The 25,043-nt window shown below is 40.1% G+C and overlaps 1 protein-coding gene and 1 long non-coding RNA gene across 2 annotated transcripts; one reads left to right on the top strand and one right to left on the bottom strand.

Moving 5' to 3' along the window:
* Nucleotides 1–56: 56 nt before the first annotated feature.
* On the bottom strand, nt 57–7,628 carry LOC150050923 (uncharacterized). The gene is made up of 3 exons (XR_016538394.1): nt 7,543–7,628; nt 6,521–6,714; nt 57–138 (listed from the first exon to the last, which is right to left on the bottom strand). It is a non-coding gene; the product is annotated as an uncharacterized LOC150050923 (long non-coding RNA).
* Nucleotides 7,629–7,724: 96 nt separating this feature from the next.
* On the top strand, nt 7,725–22,067 carry Sco1 (synthesis of cytochrome C oxidase 1). The gene is made up of 6 exons (XM_090349538.1): nt 7,725–7,985; nt 9,977–10,067; nt 13,417–13,614; nt 14,234–14,326; nt 16,242–16,357; nt 20,281–22,067. Exons 1-6 carry the CDS (start codon nt 7,725–7,727, stop codon nt 20,413–20,415), a joined length of 894 nt encoding a protein of 297 aa, XP_090205664.1. The 3' UTR covers nt 20,416–22,067.
* The last annotated feature ends 2,976 nt before the right edge of the window (nt 22,068–25,043 follow it).

Raw genomic sequence — 25,043 nt, 5'->3', positions numbered from 1 at the left:
AGTTTATCTAATTGGATTCAAGAAAATGCTAAAGTGAAAAGTCAATAATAAACTCACTAGGCAGTCTGATACAGAAAAGAAGATGTAGGCTTTAGAATTCTGAAACACAAAGCCTCTGAAATGCTTCATTCTCCTCATCTGCAAAAAAAAAGATGTTAACTTCTATTCTTCCAAAGAAGACAATATCACAATAATGAACATTCTAATTCTAGGAAAGCCAAATTTAAGTTTGAAATAATAGACATTTATTTTAACCATGCACATAATTTACATCCTTTTCCACAGGTACCAACAATTAATCTATCAAAACTTTGAGTTTCTCATAAAGGTATATTATCAAGTCCATTCATCTACTTAACATTTTTATGTATCGGAGTCCTACTATGGATCACTTTGTGTCAGGCTGGGTCTTTCCTCTTTGTTGATGACTAGCTTACTAAAATAAGTTTCTCATCTTTTATATCTGAAGTAACTGGGGGAAACATTTATGGTATGAAAAGAGAAAATTTCTACTTGTTTATTCATTGACTCATTTGAATACTGTTGTCAGGTGTGTGTGTGTGTGTGTGTGTGTGTGTGTTGTTGTTGTTGTTGTTGTTGTTGTTTTGTCAGTCTCGGGGCTTGAACTCAGTGCCTGGGTGCTGTCTTTGAGCCTTTTTGTGTGCAAGGCACACACTCTATCACTTGAGTCACAGTGTCACTTCTGGCTTTTTCCAAGTAGTTTATTGGAGGCAAGAAGAGTCTCATAGACTTTTCTGCCCTGGCTAGCTTAGAATCATGATTCTCAGAACTTAGCCTCTGAGTAGCTAGGATTATAGGTGTGAGTCACCAGGACTCAGCTTTTCTTTTTTTTTTTTTCTTTTTGTAATGCAGGGCCTCATACTTGCTAGGCAGGCATTCCACCGCTGAGCCATTCTTTCAGCAAGAAGAGGATTTTTAAACCAACATCCAAAAGAAGTCAGCCAAAACCATGGCATAGATAGGTGCCAATGGATGATTCCTGTTATTCTGGCTTCTCAAAAGGCTGAGATCCAGAGGATCAAGGCTCAAAACCATTGTAGAAAAACAAACTCGATCTCCAAAAATAACCAGAAAAAAACAGGAGGTATACTTCAAGTGGCAAAGTGTCAGCTGAAATGCATAAGCTGAATAAGTATAAGGCCCCAAGTGCAAACCCCAGTACTGAAGAAAATAAAAAATTAAGCAATGGCACTAATGTAAGTACTATCATTTTCAGAATAGTGATTTTCCTGCTTTTTCAATAGTTTGATTCGAATTTAACCAGATGTATTTTTAAAAATCTTATTAACCCCCTGCCCACAACCAAACAGAAGGCATAAAATCTTTCATTTTATTAATGATTTCTGCTCTGCCTCAGTGGCTAAGTGGAACAAATTTAATCACCTTTTTCAGACTCCTAGTCTCTAGTCATTTGCCCAATATACCTAAAGGTTCCACTTGTGAAAGCAACTGAGATGTAACATATAACTTCAAACTCAAAGTGGGAGTTCCTTTCAAACCAAGACTGTTGCCACGTAAGGATATACGTTTGAAGTACTTGCTACTTTGCTTTCTTTTTTTTGTGGGGTATAATTAACCCCACAGTAGATAAAGCAGTCCCAGAAAAAGAAAGAAATCCCCCCACTCCCAAAAAACGAATTGGTTTTCGGGCTCTTTATTTGTTCATTTCTTCCTTCACTCTACATCTGAAAATCCTCTAGACAATCAGAGATCATGTATGTGTCAGGGGGGTATTTATGTGTGTGGAGAACTAAGATACAATTACAAGAAACAAACCTCATCTAAATCAACTGAAAATCTCGTCTTAATAATGTCAAGTAATTTGATTCCAAATACAAATTAGTAAGAGAAGCAAATCAGAACATAATTTAGCAAGTAACGTTACATGAACATTATTACCAAGCTTAAGAAAACACTGTCTTAATCCTCTGCCAAATGAGCTTGTTTTTATATTCAAGTTCAGAGCCTTAGGTGATGTGTTCTTCGGAACTCTTAAAGGAATTTAGTTCCAATTAATTTGATCTCCTTTCCATAAACAGCTGATATTTTTTACTAGCTAGCAGTCATTTCTTGTTCTTTCTGCAACAGCATCCTATTTTTGCATTGGGCATTTACCTACTTCCCTACTTTCAGTTGATATTATTATTTGACATCTTCTACCCCTGGCTGGGTGAGGCCACAGCCAAAAGATGACTCAGGTCTAGCCTATAAAAGCACAGTTTCCTCCTGAGTTAGGCACAGGTATATAACCCAAACTGGATCTATAAGCAGAGCCCAAGGACATGTGCTGGGAGCACCAGTGCAAGTACTGCAATTATGCTTACTATGCTTATAACTAAAACTTGAGTTTCCAGGGGAAAGTGAACAGAAAAGAAACCCCGTTTATTTATAAGGAAGTAATTTGAATGATAGCAATAAAAAGATTCCTGGAAACATAGTTGTTGGATATGTACATCCACCTGGTCCTGCCAGGACTGCCCTTTGGTTATTTAGTTACAGCTAACACATTCTCTTTTGAGCTGAAAAATCAGAGTCAAAAGTAAAACCAGGCAAAGAACCAAGTGGGCAGTGAAATGACTTCTTGCTAGTTCCATATTACACTTAGGATTTAGGAATGCTGGGGAACTTGGGAGTTTCCTTGCTTGACAAAGCATTTTTGTTCAAGGCTAGCACTCTACCACTTAAGCAACAACAACTTTTCCAACTTTTTAGTAGTTAACCGGAGATAAGTTTCATGAACTTTCCTGTACAGTTTAGCTTAGAATCATGATCCTCACATCTTAGCCTGCTAGGATTATAGGCTTGAGCCAGCAGTTCCTAGCTAAACTTTAATTTTTGAAAGTTACTATGATGAACTGCTGACAACTGTGAAATTGAATACCTAACACAGAAATATAGTCTCAGTTTTTCTTAGAGGAAAATGATGCCTCATTTGGGTGCCATGAGAGATACCTGAATTATAATGCAATTACTTTGTAAATCTCTGAATAAAAAAGCACCATATGCATATGATAAAATGAATTTTCAATTATCTATCTGAGGACATCTCATCAGTGAAATTTTTTTTTGCCAGTCCTGGGGCTTGAACTCATGGCCTGCACACTGTTCTTGGGCTTTCTGAAGGCTAGAGCTCTGCCACTTGAGCCACAGCACCATTTCCAGCTTTTTCTATGTATGTGGTACCAATGAATCAAACCTAGCTCTTTGTAAATGCTAGGCAAGCACTCTACCACTAGGCCAAACTCCTGGCCCCCTTACCAGTGAATTTTAAGATGACTAAAACCACTGCAGTTTCTAAATGTTTTCCTTAGTGAAACTAGGATTTGAACCCAACTTTGTGCAGGCCTCTTGTGGGTTGCAAGGAGTAGGGAAAGTGTTTTTGTTTGTTTGTTAATATGGTCTCACTAACCTTTTCTGGACTGGCATTAGCCTCATGATCCTAACCTCAGAGTTGCTGGGATTATAAGGCAGTAACCATCATATCTGACTACCACAACTCTAACAGAGCAGCTTTTTCTATGTATGTGGTACCAATGAATCAAACCTAGCTCTTTGTACATGCTAGGCAAGCACTCTACCACTAGGCCAAACTCCCAGCCCTAGAGTATTATTTTTTAAAAACTTAAAAATGTTTTCTCTTGAGGGATCAGAAGTGCAGCCTAGTGGTAGAGTGCTTCCCTAGCACGTATGAAGCCCCGATTCCTCAGTACCATATACAGAGAAAAAGCCAGAAGTGGTACTATAGCTCAAGTGGTAGAGTGCTAGCCTTGAGAAAGCTCAAGGATAGTGTCCAGGCCCTGAGTTCAAGCTCCTTCCACCCCGCAAAAAGTTTTCTCTCAAAATAACTACAAAAGTGTTGGTGCAGCCAGACACGGTGCTCATACAAATAATCCAAATTGCTTAAAAAACAATTGCTAGGGAAGATTACAGTTTAGGGCTAGCCACAGCAAAAAGAAAGATTCCAGCTCCCTTACCAAGCTATGCCAATTATCCCAGCTATAGAGAGGAGGTGAGAAGGACTGAGGTCTGAGGATGGCCCTTGGGGAAATCTTTCCCTGGAAAATACACAAAAGTGGCTTTAGAGCATGGCTCCAAGTGGTAGCGTGCCTACTTAGCAAGCAAAGGCCCTGGGTGTAAACCCCAGTATTAGTGAGAATTGTGGTGATGGATAAGCAGCAAGCATCTTGTGAAAACCACATCAGATACGAAGGGATTTTTTTTTTTTTAATAAGAAATACTGAAGGATGGGGAATTGGTACAAAAAAACAAAAAAACAAAAAAAAACCTTGCTATGGGCCAGGAGTTTGGCCTAGTGGTAGAGTTGTTGCCTAGCATGCACGCAGACCCGGGTTCAACTCCTCGGTACCGCATACATAGAAAAAAGTCAGAAGTGGTACTGTGGCTCAAGTGGTAGAGCTCTAGCCTTGAGAAAGTCCAAGGGTAGTGCTCAGGCCCTGAGTTTAACCCCAGGACTGGCAAAAAAAAAACAAAAACCTTGCTTTAAGATAACAATAAGACTTCTACAATACCTAGGACTAGCCCAAGACTGAAATTCCTCACAGAAAGCCCTCAAGCAGCCAAGAGGTAGTTGTGAATATCGATTCACAGAAAAGTATGTTTCCTTTATTATCAAAGCAAAACAAAAAGGGGGAGAGGTGTTTGGACATTAGCAGTAAGACTCTGCTGACAAAGAATAGGGGAGAAAAGCTTTCCATTTAAAGAAACAATGAAAAAGGCAAAGTATCTACCATTACTAGAGTTAACAGTAACATGAAGGTTATAATAGGAAATATTTGTGGTATGTACAAAGGGCAGGGTCTGAAGTATCAGGAAGCTGACAAAAAGTTTAGGATTAGCTATACTAGTCAAACCAGTCTAAAGTTAAATGAAGCACAAAATTGAATCATCCTTGACAACTACTAAGGAACAAATATCAGAGGGTTTTATTCCCACCTTTCTCAAGAAAAGTAAATACATTGAGAACAAACTTATTTGGTGATTCTGATGGTTTGTACTACTATTTAAAAGTAACAGATTTACAATAGGTAACATTTCAGTTAACATTTAACCAGGCTCAGGATGTTCTTAGCAATTCATCCAATAATCAAGTTATAGTAGATACTAACCCATACTTTATTTAATAGTATAAACTTAATATGAAAGGTTGTAAACATGCTTTGGTAAGTAAGTAAGGACAAAGCTACTAAAAGAATCAATACGGTGAACTGAATAAAAATTAGCAAATCAAGCTGGGCATCAGTGGCTCATGCCTATGAATCTCACTATTTGGGAGACTAAGATCTGAGGATCTAAGTTCAAAGCCAGCATAGGCAGGAAAATCTGTGAAATTCTTACATCCAATTAACCAGCAAAAAATTGCAAGTGGAACTCAAGTGGCTCAAGTTGTACAGTCCCATCCTTGAGCAAAAATGCTAAGGGACAGCAGCCTGGCCCTGAGTTCAAGCCACAGTACCAAAAATAAATTAGATCAGATAAAAACATCAAATTCAATATTAACATAAGCTAATGAATGTGTGTTTGATCAAGTTAAACCTCAAGTGAATAATTAATGAAATAAACAATAACTTTCAGTGCTCATAACCTGAATACAAAGGGTGCTTTCACATCTTTTATTTTTGTCAAGTAAAAATACACAGAAATAGGAGGAAAAAATCTTAGCTGTATACAACTTCAAAAATGGAAGAATTAGTTTTAGGTGAACATTGGCTCATGTTCATAGTCTTAAGCCACTCAGGAGGCTAAGGACTGAGGATCTTAATTCTGAGTCAATCTAGGCAAAAAGAAAAAAAATAAGCCAGGCACTGTGGCTTATGCATATAAACCTATTTAGGAGGCTGAGATCTGAGCATCACAGTTCAAAGGGAGCCCAGGCATGAAAGTCCAGTGAGACTCTTATCTCCAATTAATCACTAGAAAAGAGGAAATGAGGTTGTGGCTCCAGGGGTACTGTGGTATCCTTGAGTTGAAGAGCTCAGGAATAGTGCCCAGGCCCAGAGCCCCACGACTGACCAAAAAAAAAGAGAGAGAGAGAGAGAAAGAAAAAAGAAAAATATACAGTAAAATGCTGGATTAGGGGTATGTCTCAAGTGGTGGATGCCAGCTGAGAGAGCAGAAAAAGCTAAGTTAGGGACCCTGAGCTCAAGCTCTGATACTGACACATACAAAAAGAGGAAAAAATTGCCAAGCACTGGTGGCTCACACCTGTAATACAGAAGTAGAGCTATGGCTGAAAGTGGTAGAGTGCTGGCCTTGAGCAAAAGAGCTCAGGGACAGAACCCAAGCTCTGAGTTCAAGCCCCATTTCTGATTTAAAAAAAAAAAAGAAGATACAAAAGGAAAAACTGTTTTGACTAACATGATTTTAAGTGCCGAATAAACATTTAAGAACTCTTCTACCCATAAGGGTAAACTTCAGGAAAATCCAGCACAACTTGGGAATGGAGAAACACCATTGATATTCACCTACAATGTCTACTTACCGGGTTACAGGATAACAAACACACTTGGCTAGTTGATCCAAGTTATGAGGGGAAAAAAACCACCATGGTCCCATCCAGCACGCATTGTAGCAATAGTTAATTCTGCTCCAGATCCAGTAACAGTTAAATCAAGAGTTTCTTCCTCTCACTGTACACTCCTTGGAGTGGAGGAGGGAGGGAGAGGAAGCAAGAACCTGTAATTAAGAGAAAGGCTTTCGCAAATCCCTCATAGAAACAGCGGTGGAGGTGGGGGAGAGGGCGAGGGAGGCCCAACTTCAGATACTGAGACATAAACAAAAGCAGATGGACGGAATGTAAACCAAGATCCCCAAATGAATGAATAACCGACCCCTGGACGCCTTTGACCTCGGGGTCAACAGAAAAGACACATACTGTTCCAGCTGAGGAAGTCATTAGACAAAAAAAAAAAAAATATTAAATCACAGCCGGGAGCGGTGGCTCAAGGCCTGTCATCCTAGCTACTCAGAAAACTGAGATGTGAGGATCCAGGTTCAAAGCCAGCCCCGGCACTAAAACCATGCGACTCTTTATCTCCAATTAACCAACTGAAAACGGGAAGTGGGGCTGTGGCTCCATGGGTAGAGCAGTATAGCCTTGAGCAGAAGAGTTCAGGGGCAGGGCCCAGGCCCAGAGTTCAAGCCCCATGACCCGTTAAAGAAGAAAAAAAAGGATGAAACCACGAACACGAAGGATGTGGGGGAAGGCAGAAACCGGGGGGGGGGGGGGAAAGAGATGCGAATCCGAAGGTGATTCCAGTGGGCTGGACGAAGCGGTGACAGGTAAGGGAGAAGGGGCTGTCTGTCCCCCCCCGCCCGCCCTGCCCCAGTCCTGGGGCGCAAGGGGCTCCCCCAGAGCCACGGGCCGCAGACGCTCCCCAAGAACCCCGCTAGAGCGGGCGCCCCCCGAGTTCAGGACCTCCAGCCCCCGGCCAGGAACCCCGGCGGCCTCCCCTGCCCCATTACCATCCTGAGCCCGCCTCCGCCCCGGAGGAACACACCTACCCCTCGCTGAATGGAGCTGCCAAAGCCCGGGATTCCTCGCTGCCGGTTAAGCAATGACAGCGACCATAAAGAGAAGCCGACCGCGTTGCTAGAGCGGCCCCGCTTCACTTCCGGAGGAAGCGGAAGCGATCCCGGAAGTGGCGGGGCGGGTCCAAGGAGACACGGTCTCCTCAGCTGAGCTCATGGCGGGGCTGGTCCTAGCATCCGGCCGAAGGATGCGGGCTCCCGGGATCCGACTTTGGCCTCTCTTGCAGAGCCGACTTGGGCTTTGGGGTCTGACGGAGAGGCCCGGGAGACTCTGGATGAGCCAATGTCGCAAGCGGCAGGTGGAGGGGCCGGGAGCCTCCGCCCTGGGCCGGCGGCCCTTCAGCAACCGGCTGCCGCCACCCCCGGGATCCGCAGGAAAGGGGTCGGGGGACCCTACGCGACCCTCGAAGCCCGGGGTGAGTGTTCCCCTGGGGTGTTCCCACCACATCGCCCTTGTCACCAAGTCTGGTGGCATATTCTTCCCCTTCGGTCTTTGAACCGGAGAAACCTGACCCGTTTACCTGGCTTGTGGTGAGACCTGACAGGAGAAATGAGACGGGAAATTGCGTTATTTTATATATAAAAACTCAGATCCAAAAGGCCAGACTCAGAATTTAAAACAGGGAAGCAACCGAGTGAAAAGCCGTCACACCTACTTCTGGATGTTAAGAAATGAGAAATCGGCCGCGGGGAGCTTTTTATCAATTTGCCTTCTATTTTGAATTTTTTTTTTTAAAGGTCTGGGAAACTTTCCTGAATGAACGAAAGACATGTTTGACAAAAGGAAGTCCTTGAAGGTTAGGGTCTCAGGTTGAGCCTCATTGGGCCTACCCCCCCAAATACCTTTGTCCTTGGAGTTGCTGGATATGACCTCGTGTATTTTCCCAGCTCAAAAATGATAAAAGCTACAGTTCGAGATAGCAGTTTCGAGTCTTTAATTCCCATTTCCTGCATCAGAGTAAGAAATGTTTCTCTTACACTAATCCTCTAATACATCTTCTGAGATTCTCCTTTCTGTGAGATACCCTGAAATGCGGATCTCAAGAGACCTGTGATTTTGCTTGGAAACTGGGAACTGAAGGAACATGGATCTGGTCCATGTTTCCCGGTTTGCCTCTCTCCCAGTCCTCAAGGAAGCTTTAGAACCTACTGCTTTTCCACATGGTTAGATACATGGGTTTGGATGTTGACTTGTGCCAGGTTTTCTCTTCAGCTTTCTTACTGTGTCTCTACTATGATTAAAGAGTCATTATTTATAATTTCTCTCATGTGGACCTCCCATGTGTAAGTTGAAATTGAAACAAAAAGTAGGTATTAGTTTCAGGGGTGTATACATTTTTCTTGGCTGTTCTCTGAGCTAGGGTAAGGTTAATGAGATAGGTGCTTGTGGCAAACATCTTTCTTAATTTAGAATTTGAAAGTGGAGTGAAGTAAACCTACGCAATTTGTAAGGAAACATCACTTTTAGGTTACACAGTGGCTCTAAGCCATCCTAGCAACTTGGCAGACTTTTCAGTCTCCCAGGCTATGTAGAGCAGTTATGGAGACAATCATCTAGTAAGCATCTATGATAAGCATCTGTCATCCAGCTAAGTGGGGATGCTATAGGTGGGAGACTAGCCTATATAAGACAAAAACAGAACACACACACACACACACAGATTTTGCCAGAAAAATAGAATTGAAAAAGATCCGGTGGCAGGACTTAAGTGTTTGAGAACACACACACACATACACACAGATTTTGCCAGAAAAATAGAATTGAAAAAGATCTGGCGGCAGGGCTTAAATGTTTGAGAACCTGTCTTCCAAGTTGGAGGTCCTGCATTCAACACTCACCTCCAATAAAACAAGTGTCAGGGTGGGGGGTGGAGCGTGGGGGAAAGGCCCACCTCTAGATATGCTTTCTACTTTGGCTGTTTTGAGTTAAATCATCATTGGAGCCAGGGTCACACATAGTAACAATCATAGTACATGGACCTTCTTTGGGTTGCTTTTCTGAAGGAACAGAAACAAATGTGGGGAAAGTTTCCTCTGGAAATGAGTGTCTTTGTGACTGTATGTACAGCCCAGAAAGAACCACATCCCCTGTCAGTGTCTTCTTATTTAGCTGTAAATAATAGAAGCATTTTGCATATTTAACAAGATCATGGCTTGTGTACCTGTATATTACAAATTCCTTCAACAAATTTAGTATGGTTCAATGTTTATTTCTTACTAATATTTTATTTTTTTCCATATATTTTCATTGTAATTAATAGAAGGGTTACATTATATTCACCAGATAGAAGGTGCATTACTTCACATACATTGATACCCTTTCTCATGTCTTGGTCCCCATTTCCCTCCCCCCACCCCCACCCTCATCTTGTCTAATATTTTATTTTTGAAATCTCTGCCCCAGTAGCCTGTTTCCTGGAAGTCTTTAGCATTCACATTTGCCGTCGGAGGAGCATTTTTGGCTGGAATGAAGTACTTTAAAAAAGAAAAGACAGAAAGTAAGTGCATATATGGTTAGATCTGAGTAAAATCTTTCCTGACTATGGACTAGCATCTTTGTTGTTTCTAAACTTTATTTAAGATTTACTAAAGATTTCCAGAGATGGCACAGAAATAACTTTTACCAAGTTTACCCTTACATTAACATTTTATATAGTTATTTTGTATTTGTCAAATTTTTAAGTCATACAAAAGAGTGAAATGAATGTTGCTCGCAGGAAACTGGGTGGCATTGGGAGTTATCATGTGAAGCAAAGTAAGCCAAGACTAGGAAAGATAAATAGCCAGTGCTTCTGTTAATAAGTAGAATTGAGGGAGACTATTGAGATGTGGAAAAAGATAAGGGGGAGGAAAGAGAGGATAAGACTGGGTGGGTAATGGAAAGAGTGAATATACAAATATGAAAACGTCACAGTGAAATCCATTACTTTACACAGTCAGTATATCCTAATAAAATGTATAAAAGAGTATCTGTGGGCTGGGATGTAGCTCAGTGGCAAGGCACTTGCCTAGCAAGTGCAACATCTGGGTTCGATCCCTAGTACCAAAAAAGAAAATATTGTTTTAAAAATACAGTTTTAAAAAACAACAACAAAAAAAACCTTTAAAGCCAGGTGAGGTGACTTATCCCTATGTCCTAGCTTCTCAGGAGGCTGAGATCTGAGGATCAAGGTTCAAAGCCAAGCTGGGCACAATAGGACCTGAGACTATTAGCTTCAGTTAACCTCTTGAAAATAGGAAGTGGTGCTTGGCTTAATGGTAGGGTGGTAGCCGTGAGCTGAAGAGCTCAGGGACAGCACCCAGGCTGAGTTCAAGCCCCGTGACCCACAGAAAAAGAAAAGAAAAAGATTATCTGTATATCTATAGGTACATAGATAGAAACTGAGAGGGGAGAAGCACAAAACTATCAACTAAGAACTACAGTTTTTTTCCATGTCTATTGACACCTTACTGTTCCTAGATCCAATTCAGGTTATATACTTTAATTTTTGTTAGTCTATAAGTCTTTAAATACTTGACTTGCTGGGCACGGTGGCTCACATCTACAATCCTAGCTACTTAGGAGGCTGAAATCTGAGGATCTTGGTTCAAAGCCAGTCTGGGCACTAAAGAACATGAGAAAATGGGAAGTGGGGCTGTGGCTAAGGGATAAGGTGGTGGCCTTGAGCTGAAGAGCTTAGGGACAGCATCCAGACCCAGAGCTTCAGGCCCAAGACCGATAAAAAAAACAAGCAAACAACAACAACAACAACAAAAAAAACATTTGACTAAATTTGAATGTGTGCAGTTTAAATGGGAAAGTAAGTAACATTTAGCTCAGTCCTGGAGGTATGGATGACAGGGAACAGACAGAAAAATACAGGGTTTTGCTACCTTGGATTTTGCCAGTCCAGAGCAAGAATGTCAGTGCTGTGAGAGCCAAGGGAAGGCCTCTCCCCTTGGAATTTGTGAAGGCTTCCTAAAGGGTCAGATGTGGGTCTTAGTGTAAGTAGATCCTATAAACCAATAGTAAACCAGTAGGTAGCAGCAAGAATGAGGCCAAAGGCTGGCTGATTGATGGAGGGCCAGCCTACTGCTCTGATGTAGCATCCTGAAATGTTTGTGGGGAAAAAAGAGCTTTATGTTGTAGTGACCATTCTAGAACTTTTAAGGTTTGGCTTAAAAGTTTTCAGTACATCTTTATCATACTATTTAAATCTGATTCAGTCCTTAGAGGAAAATGTATAAATATGAGCTCTATATAAATATGGTATAGGTAAATGACTCTTGCATAACAGTTGTATAGCAATCGTTATTTTATTGATATAATTTTACACTTGTACTAAATTCCTTTAGTTGTACAAGGAAGTAGCTTTTCAGAAGTTGAAATGTGGGCTGGGAGGTTGACCTGGCAGTAGAGCACTTGCCTAGTGTTCATGAAGACCTGGGTTTGATTCCTTAGTACCACATACATAGAAAAAAGTTGGAAGCCTTAACCTTGAGAAAGCCCAAGGACCATACTCAAGCCCTGAGTTCAAGCCCCAGGACTGGCCAAAAAAAGTCGTTGAAATGTTGGGAAATGTACAAGCTTCTTCTGACAATTCTTCTTTTGAATTTTACCTATAATAATTTCGTTAGATAGAAAATCTTCAATGAAACAATCTTGAAGTGTGCTAAATTACTTGAGTATTTGCTGACATGATCCTTCATCTCCAAATACATTATTATATATTTCCTACAAACAAGGACATATGAGGACATAACAAATGAGGCCAGTTCATACCCACACAGTCCTGATTAACTCTCCTTAATTTGGATTGTAACAATCTCTCAAGCTTTATAGGACTTCCGTAATCTTAGCATGTTTTTCATGCTCTTGACAACTTTGAGGATTACAAGCTGGTTATTTTATAAAATGTCCCCTAGTTGGGGTTTGTCTGGTGTTTCCTAGTACAACATTTTGGCAGGAGTATTACAGAAGGGTTGCTGCAGCCCATTATTGCATCCAGTCAGGTGTCTCTTGGTATCATCTTCTCCATTATTGATAATGTAGTCATTTGATTATCATATCTATCAGGCTTCTTAAAAAGTTACTATTACAAATATGCATTTAGTTTTGTGTATTTGCATGTACTATTTCCTGTTAAAGTCAGAACTTACGTCAGTATGGACTCATGGCTTTTTATATATTCCATGAGTTATGATTCATTATTTTCTTTATTTTGATACTCCAACTACTCAGCTTAGCTAGTGAGATTCAGACAGGCTTTTTTGTCATTTTGTCATGTGTCTAACATTATTTGAATTTTTTCTTCCTCGTGCCTGAAGAGACATCTCCAATCCCAGTTACTTAAAAGAGGTGGAGATCTGGAGAATCATGGTTCCTGGCCAGCTCAGGCAAAGCTGAGACCTTACCTAAAAAATAAATAAATCAAAAGGCTGATGATGTCGCTGAAGTGATAGAGTACATGCGTAGCAAATGCAAGGCTATTTTATCAGTTCCCTGTACATAGGTAGCATTTATGACTGCTGCCACTTCCCCTGCCTCCTCAGTATGTGAGGCGCATAGTCTTTTCCCTACCTGGGCTCAGGCATTCTGCTCTAGGCCCTCCTATCCCAAGGAAGCCTTACATTGTAATAGCTTAGGACTGAACTGCTTTTAAAGAGGAAAGTATTTTTTTTTGCCATTTTATAGTACTTAGTATGTATCATACCACATAATTTGATTTTGTTTTATGTATTCTTGTTTTTGGAAGAGATTTTGCTAGCCTCTATTACCCCTTCCTCCACTTTTAGTATAGTGCTCCCATATGCTAGTATTTGAGTAGCTCTGGTTAGAATGACTTTGTGTGTTTGTGTCTCTTTAAGAGCTGGAGAAGGAACGGCAGCGAAGCCTTGGAAAGCCTTTACTTGGGGGACCATTTTCCCTCATCACTCATGCTGGAGAGCCCAAAACTGACAAGGACTACCTGGGTCAGTGGGTACTGATTTATTTTGGTTTCACCCATTGCCCTGATATCTGTCCAGAAGAACTAGAAAAGATGATTAAAGTTGTGGATGAAATAGGTAAGAAAAGCATCATTATCTACATTGTTTGTGCTTACTTTATGTCATGTGATTTTGCACATTCTGGTATTATGTTGCGGAGAATGGTTGTAAGTTGTTGGTCCGAAGGAACATGAATCAGCATTCAGCTTGTTGCTTTGCTTTCTCTAGCCTTACTCTTTACCCTCTGACTGAGAAACTTGCTCTGTTGCTTTAGTCACTTCAAAGCATCAGTGTGGCCTGGACTTTTTTGTAGCCTGCCCATTGCCTTTTACCAAGTGCCTGATTAGATGTCCGGAATGATCCATAGTCTTGGTGATATTTAATTAGTGCCAATTAGAATTGTTTTCAGAATTGTTTGAGGGTATTCTCTCCTTAGTAAGAGTGCAGATGTTGGAAGAGACTAGCATATAACATAGACACATACCATCCTGGGCTTGGATTGGATAGGATTGGATTCTAGCACAGACAGCATGTGGTACTGCTCCTCCATTCCTTCTCCATTCTCTCAGCCAGTTCTCAGGTGCCTGTGTCGCCTGGACACTTTACTGTAGCACTTACTGCACTCCCCTGTCATTGCTAATTCGCTCTGTCTTATCTCTCCCAGTATTAATATGGTCTGCTGGGGACTTTCTTTCAGATAGTATTCCAACCCTGCCGAATTTAACTCCACTTTTCATCACCATTGACCCAGAGAGGGATACAAAAGAAGCTATTGCAGATTATGTGAAAGGTAGGTTTTAATAATGATACTTTACATCCTATTTAATTTTTGCAGCTTTTTAGGGAAAGTGTTTTTTGTTTTTGTCCTATGATAGGTCCTTACCATCTAACCCAGGCTGGCTACCCTGGAATTTGCTGTATAGCTTAAGCTAACTTTGAACCCATGATCCTCCTGTACCATCCTACCTAACTCCTTGCAGCTTTACATATATCAATTCATCTAAACCCTGCAGAGCCTTGTAGAATAAAGAGAACAAGTGGACCCAGTTTTGTATTTTTTGTATATAATTTATAAGTTTGTCAGAAATACTGGAAATAATAGGGTTTTTTTTTTCTAAAGCATTACAAACCAGCTACTTACAAGTGACTTATTCAATCTAATTTGGATGTTAATTAGTCAATTGGGTTTTTTTTGCTGTATTTAATTGCCAACCCTTATGTTAATATTCTTCAACCACAGATAGGCATTACCAGTTATATCTTGAGTGCTTGAAATTTTTAAATTAGTATATAAGAAAATATTGCCATTTCACAGATCAGTAAATAAAACAATATTGGATATATAACTAACTCAGTCTTCCTTCCACCTCTTATTACTTCCTCAAAGAATGAAAAGCAAAGACAAACTCACTGCTTTTTCTCTGCTTCTGTAATTTCCCAGTTTAGAATAAGTTAGTCTAAAGAACAGAAATTAGGTTCTATACTTTCAGAAAAAGATGTTACTATTAAATGTTGGGCTGTTCTTTCAGTAACCTGGTAAGTCCAGTTGTTTTAAGTGACTTCCACCATTATGTAAATTCCAGAGTCGGCACATACGTGCTACCAATGATTTACTCTTAGTCCTGAAATGTATTAACAATTGCTGATTTGGAAGAATAAATATTTATTATTCAGCTCCTTGTCACATGAGTAGAACCTGATGCTGTATTAAGATTTTGGAGATTGTATATTTAGGAAAAGATGCTGGTATTTTGCTGTACTGTCAATTGTGGAGCATAATTTTCTTCTCATATAACGTAAGTTCATTGTATCTTAACTAAGGTTTGAACTCAGGACCTAGCTGTTGTCCCTTAGCTTTTTTCACTCAAGGCTGGTGCTCTGTCACTGCTGACTATTTTTGGTGGTTATTTGGAGATAAGACTGTCTCAGACCTTTATTACTCCAGATGCCATCTAACTGTGATCTCAGATCTCATCCTCCCGAGGAGCTAGGATAGCAGGTATGAGCCACCAGTGGATGGCCTACCATATGTATTTTTAAACTAGTCATAAAGGTTATTTAAGCAACAATAGTGTATTCACTACAGATACTTGGTAGATGCCATAGAAAGATAATGCCATACATTATCGAAGGGAATTTTTATTTTTCTGTATGAAAAAATCATGAAGTGTTTGGGGACTCAGGAATGAAGTAGAGGTGTGGCTGCTTTATAACGCCTTGGGTAGAGGTGTTGTTTTGCTTGCTTGCTTCCCATTTTTTTGCCCTCTTTTTGGTTTCTCTTTATTTATAATTTTTAAATTGTTATCATAAAAGTGATGTACAAGGGCCGGGAGTTTGGCCTAGTGGTAGAGTGCTTGCCTAGCATGCACAAAGACCCGGGTTCAATTCCTTGGTGCCATATACATAGAAAAAAGCCAGAAGTGGTGCTGAGGCTCAAGTGGTAGAGTTCTAGCCTTGAGAAAACCCAAGGACAGTGCTCAGGCCCTGAGCTCAAGCCCACGACTAGCAAAAAAAAAAAAAAAAAAAAGTGATGTACAGAGGGGTTACAGTTGCTTAAGCCAGGTAAAGACTACATTTCTTTTGGGACAGTGTCACCCCTTCCCTCACTCTCCCAGTTTTTCCCTCTCACCCCCATCTATAAGTTGTATGGTTCATTTTCAACATAGTTTCTAATGAATAGTTGTTTGTTTTTCTTTCAAATTTAGAATTTTCTCCTAAGCTTATTGGCTTGACTGGCACCCAAAAGGAAATTGATCAGGTAGCCAAAGCCTACAGAGTATATTACAGCCCTGGACCCAGGGATGAAGATGATGACTACATAGTAAGTACACACTCCATTTGTGGCTGGCTTCTAGATCCCAAATACTCATACAGCTTCCAAGATGAAAGAGATGACTGCAAATTCTTCAGGAGCTCACTGTGTTCCCTTATGATCTCTGCCTAAATTAAAAGCAGCCTTGATCCCTCTGCCTTACTTAAGCCCACAGAGAAATCATGACTCCCAGGTGTGGTGCTCACAGTATTCTGAAACTGAATGATGAACGAAAAGGAAAGAGAAAAATCAGCGTTCTTCCTGAAGCTCTGGGTTTAAGGACAATGGACAGACCCTCCTTCAACTTCTTTGTTTCACTAGCCAGCCAAGAGAGGAAACTATGGAAAAAAAGGCTCTCTTAAGTGCCTTTACATGTTTACACATGCTAGAGTTCTACCACTTGAGCCTCTACTCCAAGCTTTTTGCTGGCCAGTTGGAAATGGAGTCTTTCAGACTTTCCTCCCCAAACTGGGCTTGAACTGCAGTCCTCCAGGTCTCATGATTTTTGAGTAGCTAGGATTACAAGCAATAGCACCTGATCCTTCTGTACTTCTAGTTTTGAGGCTAACTGACCAGCCAGAGTGAAATTTTTCAAATAAAACTAAGCTAATTGAATGTATTTAATATGATAGGAGAGTTTTACTGTGAAACCAAAGCACTGCTCACCAGTGAATGAGATTTGGATCTAGCTTCTGCCAAATGTCTTGTTATTCTGTCAACTGCTGCTATGTAACAGTCCTGTTAACTGCCCCTCCACAACTCTCTAGCCACTGCCGGTTAGTCTTAGTGTAGCAAGAAGTCATGAGTTTCTTATTGTCTGTCTATTATCAGCGTGGACAGCTAGATGCTAAATATAGCTAGCGGACCTGATACTTCACATATCGTTTAGGCAATTCAGGCCACAAATTTTATTTTAATATTAGAGTTCTAAATGCAAGGGCTGGGAGTTTGGCCGAGTGGTAGAGTGATTGCCTACCATGCATAAAGACCCGGGTTCGATTTCTCAGTACCACATACATAGAAAAAAGCCAGAAGCAGTACTATGGCTGAAGTGGTAGAGCTTCTGGCCTTGAGAAAGCCCAAGGACCGTGCTCAAGCTCTGAGTTCAACCCCCAATACTGCCCCCCAAAAAAATCTAAATGCAAATTGTAAATCTTACAGAGTGTTCTTTAACCCTCTGGAGTACATCCTGGATCACATCTATGTTGCCTGTAAGAATCAGTGAGTTCATTGCTATCCATTTGCTATGTGAACCAATAGAGGGAGACACTCTTAAGTCCTCCCCATGGGAGATCACAAATTTGCATGTAGTAGGATGGTGTGGGAACCATCTAAGATTTTAGGGCCTGCAAGGAATGGTGTGGTCCCTTAAAGATGAATGCTGAGTTGTAATGGAATGACATTATCATAGTATCAGACAACAGCAACAAAACATAAAACTAGCTTTTGTGTGGAATCTTCAGACTAATAACATATGTGAGCTGGACATGCCAGATACTTGAAATTCCTTAGAAAAATCTGCACTGTTACACATATCCTAGCTCATTATTTTGTAAGTATTATGATGCTTTACAAAAAAAGTGCAAATGACTTTCAAAGCTGGGAGAAGACGCCCAGTTTCGTAATAAAAAGAAATGTGACTTAGTGAGGTGCCAGTTTTATCAATTAGTGAGTTGAAAACTCCATTGTAAAAAATTGTCAAAACTGGAACAGCGGGAAATGCACTGTGGAAGTGGGTCAGGAACCACCAGCACTTCCCTTGCATTGTTAGCATTGAAGGGCAGTCTGCAGGGCAATCTGTCAAATGCTTTGGTCTAAAGATTCAACTTTTGGAGATTCCTCCTACAGATGTACCCTAAAGCATTATTAATAAACAGAAGGGACTGACAGCCAAGCAGCCATTTTGTAAAAGCTACCTGTGTCTATACTAGTAAACAGCATTGACCTATATATTGTTAAATGAAATGCAAGTATAATATGTATAATATGATTCTTGGTGGAGGTATGTATAGATACTTACTTAAACAGAAGAGTAGTAAAATCAGAGTACCTCTGAGGAGTTCACAAGGAACTGGCTGCCCGGGTACCATTAGAAAAACTAAAGAGTCCAGACAAGAGAGAGACTGGAAAAAATGTATTGTTCATGGTATCTTTTAGACAAGAGGTATTATGCTAAAATACTTGATTTGCTTTTCTCCAGGGGAATTAGGGAAAGAAGGAAGCAGCATGGTGAGAAGCAAGGGATTTGAGTTGAATACATGCTTAGTCTGCTATGCCTCTTATATAACCTCCTTCTGCTAGTTATGTCTGGATAGAGCTGAGGTGGCATGTGATAGGGCATTTCAGTAATTGCTAGTTTCATTCTATATGAAAAAACCACTAGAACTTTGTAGCCACAGCCCAAATATTGTGATGTAACCACTGAAAACTTTCATAGATTATATAATTAAAACTATCAGTTAATGTCCTGGCTCCTCATAAAACCTAATACATGCAATGTAGATAGTAGTGAATGAGAGCCAGTGTGATAGATATAGATATTAGGTACTAGGGGGAAAAAATGAGTTTAACGCACTACAGTTCTTTTTTTTTTTGCCAGTCCTGGGCTTGAACTCAGGACCTGGTCATTGTCCCTGACCTTCTTTTGCTCAAAGCTAACACTCTACTACTTGTGCTACTGAGGAATCAAACCCAAGACTTTATACATGCTAGACAAGCACTCTGCCACTAAGCCACATTCCCAGTCCCTACAATTCTGTTTCTTAAGGGAGAAAGAAAATTGAGAAGCAAAGGGAAAAGTAGAGGCAAGAGGTGTGCGCTGCAGAGTACAGCTTAGAGAAGAATTGGAGAGTAATTCCTCTGTCAAAGTATGGAGAAACATCCATCCCTTTTTTTATTCTCCACAACACATGAAGTCACCAGCTGTCTGAGCTCTTGGTGGCAGGTTTTTTTTCCTAATGGGACAGACAAGTAGCTCTTTCCATCTGCTATCTCCATATATATATCTCCATATATATATCCATATATATCACCTCATAGACATGTAATGTATGTTGGGATATATTTGGGGGGAGTGTCTCCCGTTTGGGAGTGTCTCCCGCCTGCAAGAAATGCCAGGGGCTTTAATGCTAAATCTTGTCTCTTAAAATTAGAGTTTTTTGGAGATAGTTAACTAAAATTAATGATTAAACTTAAGTTGGAGCTGGGAACATTTTTAGATCTCAGTCAAGGGCATAGATGAATCTGTATACCAAAGAGAGCCACTGAGTACTTTCCAGTTTGCTTCCAGTGGTATTGGTTGTCAGTGTAACATATAAAAATTAACTAGAGGAGAAAAGCACATCTTCTAGTTTTTGTTTGAACAACTAAAGAGAATATTAAATACTGGTTAATTTTCTGATAAAAGGTGATACAATTTACATAGTAATGAACGAGAAACAGTTCTTTCTAAAATCATAAAAGTTTACCTGGGAGCTTACTAAGTTAAGTACTTTTTTTCAACACTTTTAATTTCATGTAACATCTCTTTATAATGTGGAGAGGGCTCAGATGTAATACTTTTGCTCAAAAATCTAAAGTATTTATAAATATGCCTTACCTAAGCATTAAACACATTATGAAAGCCTGTAGCAACTATTTCTTACAAGGGGGCTGTTTTCTCAGCACTGTGTGAGTATGTTTAAGGATTGAACAGCCCCCCCAAAAAAACAAGTTGTAGCTGACATTATAAGCAACAATTAGTGCAACACTAACTAGATGATCCCTAGTGTTCATTTCCTATAATTAGCTTAGAAGCCTATTGCATAAATAATAGATGCTACAACAGTTAATAACCGTTAATATAAAACTCATTTATCCTGTGAACAAATGAACTCATTTGTTCATTTTTGTAATTCTTATGTCACACATCCTTCCTCTTCTCTTCTTTGCAGGTGGACCACACAATAATAATGTACTTAATTGGACCAGATGGTGAATTTTTAGATTATTTTGGCCAGAACAAGAAAAATGGAGAAATAGCTGGTGCAATTGCTGCACACATGAGAACCCACATGAAAAAGAGATAGCCACAGCCAGTGTTTTCTGGCTAAAGAAGACCAAAGCTTTGTCTCCTATCATAACATATATATCTATATACGACCTACTGAACGACCTTCATACCGTGAGAACATGTCTGTCTGCAGCTTGTTTCTCTTGGACTCAGCTAATGCTCTTGGAACTATAACCATCACAGCCCAGCTCAAATAGCCATCCTGAGCCAGGAAAATCAGATTAATTGGAGCCAGTAGAGAGAAGACCCTCATAGAACTAACATGAAAGAAGCATGCATGCTGGTATCACACCCAGAAGCAGGGCCCTCTCAGGCTGCCTTGCCATTGTCTGGGACTCCTAGTCACACAGTTTGTGGGACTGAACTTTACAGAGAATATAATTTCCATAGTGCTCTGCTTTGCTCACCTAGTGCTCAATGGCAGATAGTCAAGATTAGTTATCTGCCATTCAAAGTCAGTCTTTGTTCTTAAAAAAAATAGTCTTGTTAATATCACTGTCACATTTCATCTCCTCATCACTAGTTACTGATTTAACTAGTAAAGAGGGGAAAATCTGTTGTTTAGAACTAATTGTTAGTTTGATTCCTATAGGAGTGTGTTGTGATTTTATTTTGAACAGATAAATTATTTATGGGATTTTTAATTCAAGGACAAACAAGGGTATTGATTATCAGTTTGGCAAAGAATGGTTTTTCTGCATATAACAGATTACACTGCATATAAAATGAAGGTCTGTTCAGTTCTGCAATGTGGATAAGCATGGCTTTTCCCTTGGGTGAAGAGCAGGCTAGCTGTCAGAGCAGAGCCTGAAATTCCCCAGGATGTGTACGATAGGTGGATGCTTGTGAAAATGCAGATTCTCTGGCCAGAGCTGACCTCAGTGAGCTTGGAGAAAGATGCAGAGTCCTTAACAGACAAACCTGGAAGAACAGGCTAAATAATCACTTGATGTGTCAGCTAGTCAAGAAAATAACTATTGAATGATATAGTGAATCTTGGCTTTTATATTTTTCTTGCCTGCTATGTGGGCTTGACTATCACCTTTTTCACTAGAAGCTGCTACCAAGTTCTCTGCGGATTTTTTTTTTTAATCCTAAATTGCCACCTAGGTGGGAAGTAGATTCATTTTTACATATACATGATGCAGGCCTATGTTTTGGTTTTTAAATTCTCATTAACTCCCAAGCTTTACATTTAAGGTAATTTTTCTAGTCCTGGGCTTGAAGTTCAGGGTTTGAGAACTGTCCTTGAGTTTTCTCAAGGTTAGAACCCTACCATTTGAGCCATAGCACCACTTCTAGCTTTTTCTATGTACTAAGGAATCAAACCTGGGTTTTTGTGCATGCTAGGCAAGCACTAGGCCAAACTCCTGGCCCCTTTTGTTTTCTTTTTTAGTTTTGGTTTTACTGATACTAGAGTTTTTTTTTCTTTTTGTTTTTATAAAAAGTTTTTATTAACACTGAGTTTTTACATCATATTTCAAATGTCATGTTCTACAAACGAGTATTCAAGAAAGGAATTTCTGTGTGCAATCACTAGTACATAAATTTAAGAACATAAGGGCCGGGAGTTTGGCCTAGTGGTAGAGTGCTTGCCTAGCATGCACAAAGACCCAGGTTTGATTCCTCGGTACCACATACAAAGAAAAAAAAGCCAAAAGTGGTGCTGAGGCTCAAGTGGTAGAGCTCTAGCCTTGAGAAAGCCCAAGGTCAGCGCTCAAGCCCTGAGCTCAAGCCCAGGACTGGCAAAAAAATAAATAAAAATTTAAGAACATAATTAAAATTAAGCTGAGTCTTTATATGTCAAATATATCAATCTATATATCAATATATGTCTAGAATAGATATTGTCATAGACTACATAAGTATATACATGCCATAGATTTATATGTCTATATAGATGTGTTTCTATCTCTAAATTCATGTCAGTAACCTGGTGGTACTAGTGTTTAACTCAGGACCTTATGCCTGCTCAGCTGGTACTCAACCACTTGAGCCATACCCTTAGCTCTGCTTTTACAGGGTTTTGGTTGGATTTCTTTCTTTCTTTCTTTCTTTCTTTCTTTCTTTCTTTCTTTCTTTCTTCCTTCCTTCCTTCCTTTCTTTCTTTCTTTCTTTTTTTTTTGAAGATAGGGTCTCTTAGACCATTCTGCCTAAGTTGGCCTTGAACTCTTATCCTTTAGATCTGAGCCTCTTGAGTAATTAGGTTTACAGTGTGTGAGCCATTGGCAAGAAATATACTTACGTAAGTTAAAGAAAGGTAACTATAGCCATTAAAAACTAGATTGTGTCCTTAACACTTCACATGTTCAAGCCCCGATTACTTCAAAATATGACTGTATTTGGAGATACATATTTTTTTCCCCAATCCTGGGGCTTGAACTCAGGGCCTGAACACTATCCTTGGGCTTTCCTCAAGGCTAGTGCTCTACCACTTGAGCCAAAGCACCACTTCTGGCTTTTTCTGTTTATATGATACTGAGGAATCGAACCCAGGGCTTCATGTATGCTAGGCAAGCACTCTGCCACTAGACCATGCTCCCAGCCCATAGAGATACATTATTTTTTAAAGAGTTAAATGAAAATATCATTAGGGGCAATTATCTCTAAGCCAGTTTGACTGATATCCTTAAAAGAATAGAAAAAGACAGACATCCACCATGTGCTTCAGAGGGTGTAGTAGGAGCTAGCTCTCCCTGCTGCACCTTGGCTCTGCACTTGGAACACTTTGCCTGTTGTTTTATTCAAGGAGCCCTAGAAAAGCCCTGTAGCAACTAGTTCCTTGACGAACAGCTGGAAGATGTAGTCTACCCCACAAATAGTTGGTTTGAAATGGTTTAAAGAGTGAAAGACTTGCTATAAAAGACTAGTCTCCTGTCACAAGAATAATACTGAGGATCTGAAGTGCCAAACATTTTAAAAGATGGTCTGTTTTAAGCCACCAGACATTTGTGTGGATCACTATGCACAAGCTTGCTCTCAGATTAGCTGTAGTCTTCATTCTCAGCTGTTGCAAGTCAGCTTGTGTAATGGTCCAGAAAAGGAACAGCAGCTTTGGGAGAAACCTTTCCATTTGCTTTTCATTCCTATGTTAGGGTTAAAGACTAGGAGGAGAAAAGGAGACTTGGGGATTATCTCCCTCTTTGTACTTGAGAGAACACTCCTAGATTGTTAAGGTGGAAAGCCAAGGTCCCAGTTTCTGTTCTGGAGCTGGTCCCTGCAACCCCTACGGTGACTATGTGAACCCAAACAGAGCCTTGGCTTCCATGTGGTGGGCAGGTGAACTCACATTTGAGCCTCTTAAGGCTGCCTTTCAACTGAGCCTGGCTTCAGGATCGTTCAAGTAGTCTAGGGTGTTGGGGCCCGTCAATGGAATTAATATTTTAAGACATAATGCTTGTTTATTTGAAGATTGTAAGAATCCTCTCAATGCAGTAGGCATGAAAGGGCTTGTGCACATGGCTGTCCGTGGAGCAGCTGAGATTTTCTAAATACCAGTACACGCCCATGTGAGTTAGAAGGTTGATTATTATTTTAGGAGGCTAATGAAAAGCCTTTTAAATGAAATTTAAGTATAAATACACCTACGGAGGAAACTTAAATAACTTTTTTTTTTAAGTATAAAGTTAAATGAGAATTTCTACCATACTCTTGTTTTGTTCTTTTTATCACTTATGAGACTTGAACTCCTGGCCTGGGTGCTCTCCCTGAGCTTGTTTGCTGAAGGTTAATGCTCTACCACTTTTGGTCCACTTCTGTGTTTTGAGTGATGGGTTGGAGATAAGAAAAAAGTCACATGGACTTTCCTGCCTGGCCTGGCTTTGGACCACGATCTTCAGATCTCAGCTTCCAAAATAGCTAGGATTACAGGCATGCACTACCAGCTCTTGGCTAGTGTTTTCTTTTTCTATTTGTAGCACAATGTGTGCATGTGTTTGTGAATATACAGCAGATCATGCAAACATTCTTCATTTATGGATACATTCTTCATTTAGTTTATACTTCGCATAATATTAAGAGCCACATTATTTTGATGGTATTGCTTTTTGTTCCTCCTACTAATGAGGTGCAAGTAATAACCTCTTTAGCCATGCCTTGAGAGACTGTTATGTTGTTTACTATTAAAATGCATTTTAGGGTTTGTTCCTTTTCTCATAATTATGTCAGATCCACAGTTAAAGGAAGAAAATGTATTAATACTTGGATGGATCTTTCACAATATTGATCTTTTTTCTTTCCTTTTTTTTTTTTTTTGTCAGTTGTGGATCTTGAACTCGGCCTGGATGCTGTTCCCTGAGGCTTTTTTTGTCTTAAGGCTAATGCACTACCACTTTGAGCATCATTTCCCAGTTTTCCGGTGGTTTATGGACGATCACTGTCTCACTGGCTCCTGCTCAGATTGAGCCGGCTTCAAACTGCAATCCTCAGATCTCAGCCTCCTGAATTAGCTAGGATTACAGTTGTGAGCCAGTGACACCCAGCTTAAATTTCATCCTTTTAAAATGAATCTCTTGGAGGAAGTGGCACTGTGGATCAAGTGATAGGGTGGTAGCCTTGAGCTGAAGAGCTCAGGAACAGCACCCAGACCCAGAGTCCAAGCCCCACGACTGACAAAAACAAAACAATCATTTGGAGACCAGAAGT

The sequence above is a fragment of the Megascapheus bottae genome, chromosome 17 (genome assembly GCF_031878675.1).
Source record: "Megascapheus bottae isolate mThoBot1 chromosome 17, mThoBot2.hap1, whole genome shotgun sequence".
Classification (NCBI taxonomy): Eukaryota; Metazoa; Chordata; class Mammalia; order Rodentia; family Geomyidae; genus Megascapheus; species Megascapheus bottae.
Note: the sequence above shows the minus strand (reverse complement) of the source record. Positions and strands in the feature narration are given on the sequence as shown.

Excerpts from the sequence above, each read along its gene's own strand:
- Sco1 (XM_090349538.1), top strand. The coding sequence starts at position 7,725 with ATGGCGGGGCTGGTCCTAGCATCCGGCCGAAGGATGCGGGCTCCCGGG. Across the intron at positions 7,986-9,976 it reads CGCGACCCTCGAAGCCCGGG|CCTGTTTCCTGGAAGTCTTT; the intron begins GTGAGTGTTCCC and ends CTGCCCCAGTAG. Across the intron at positions 13,615-14,233 it reads TAAAGTTGTGGATGAAATAG|ATAGTATTCCAACCCTGCCG; the intron begins GTAAGAAAAGCA and ends ACTTTCTTTCAG.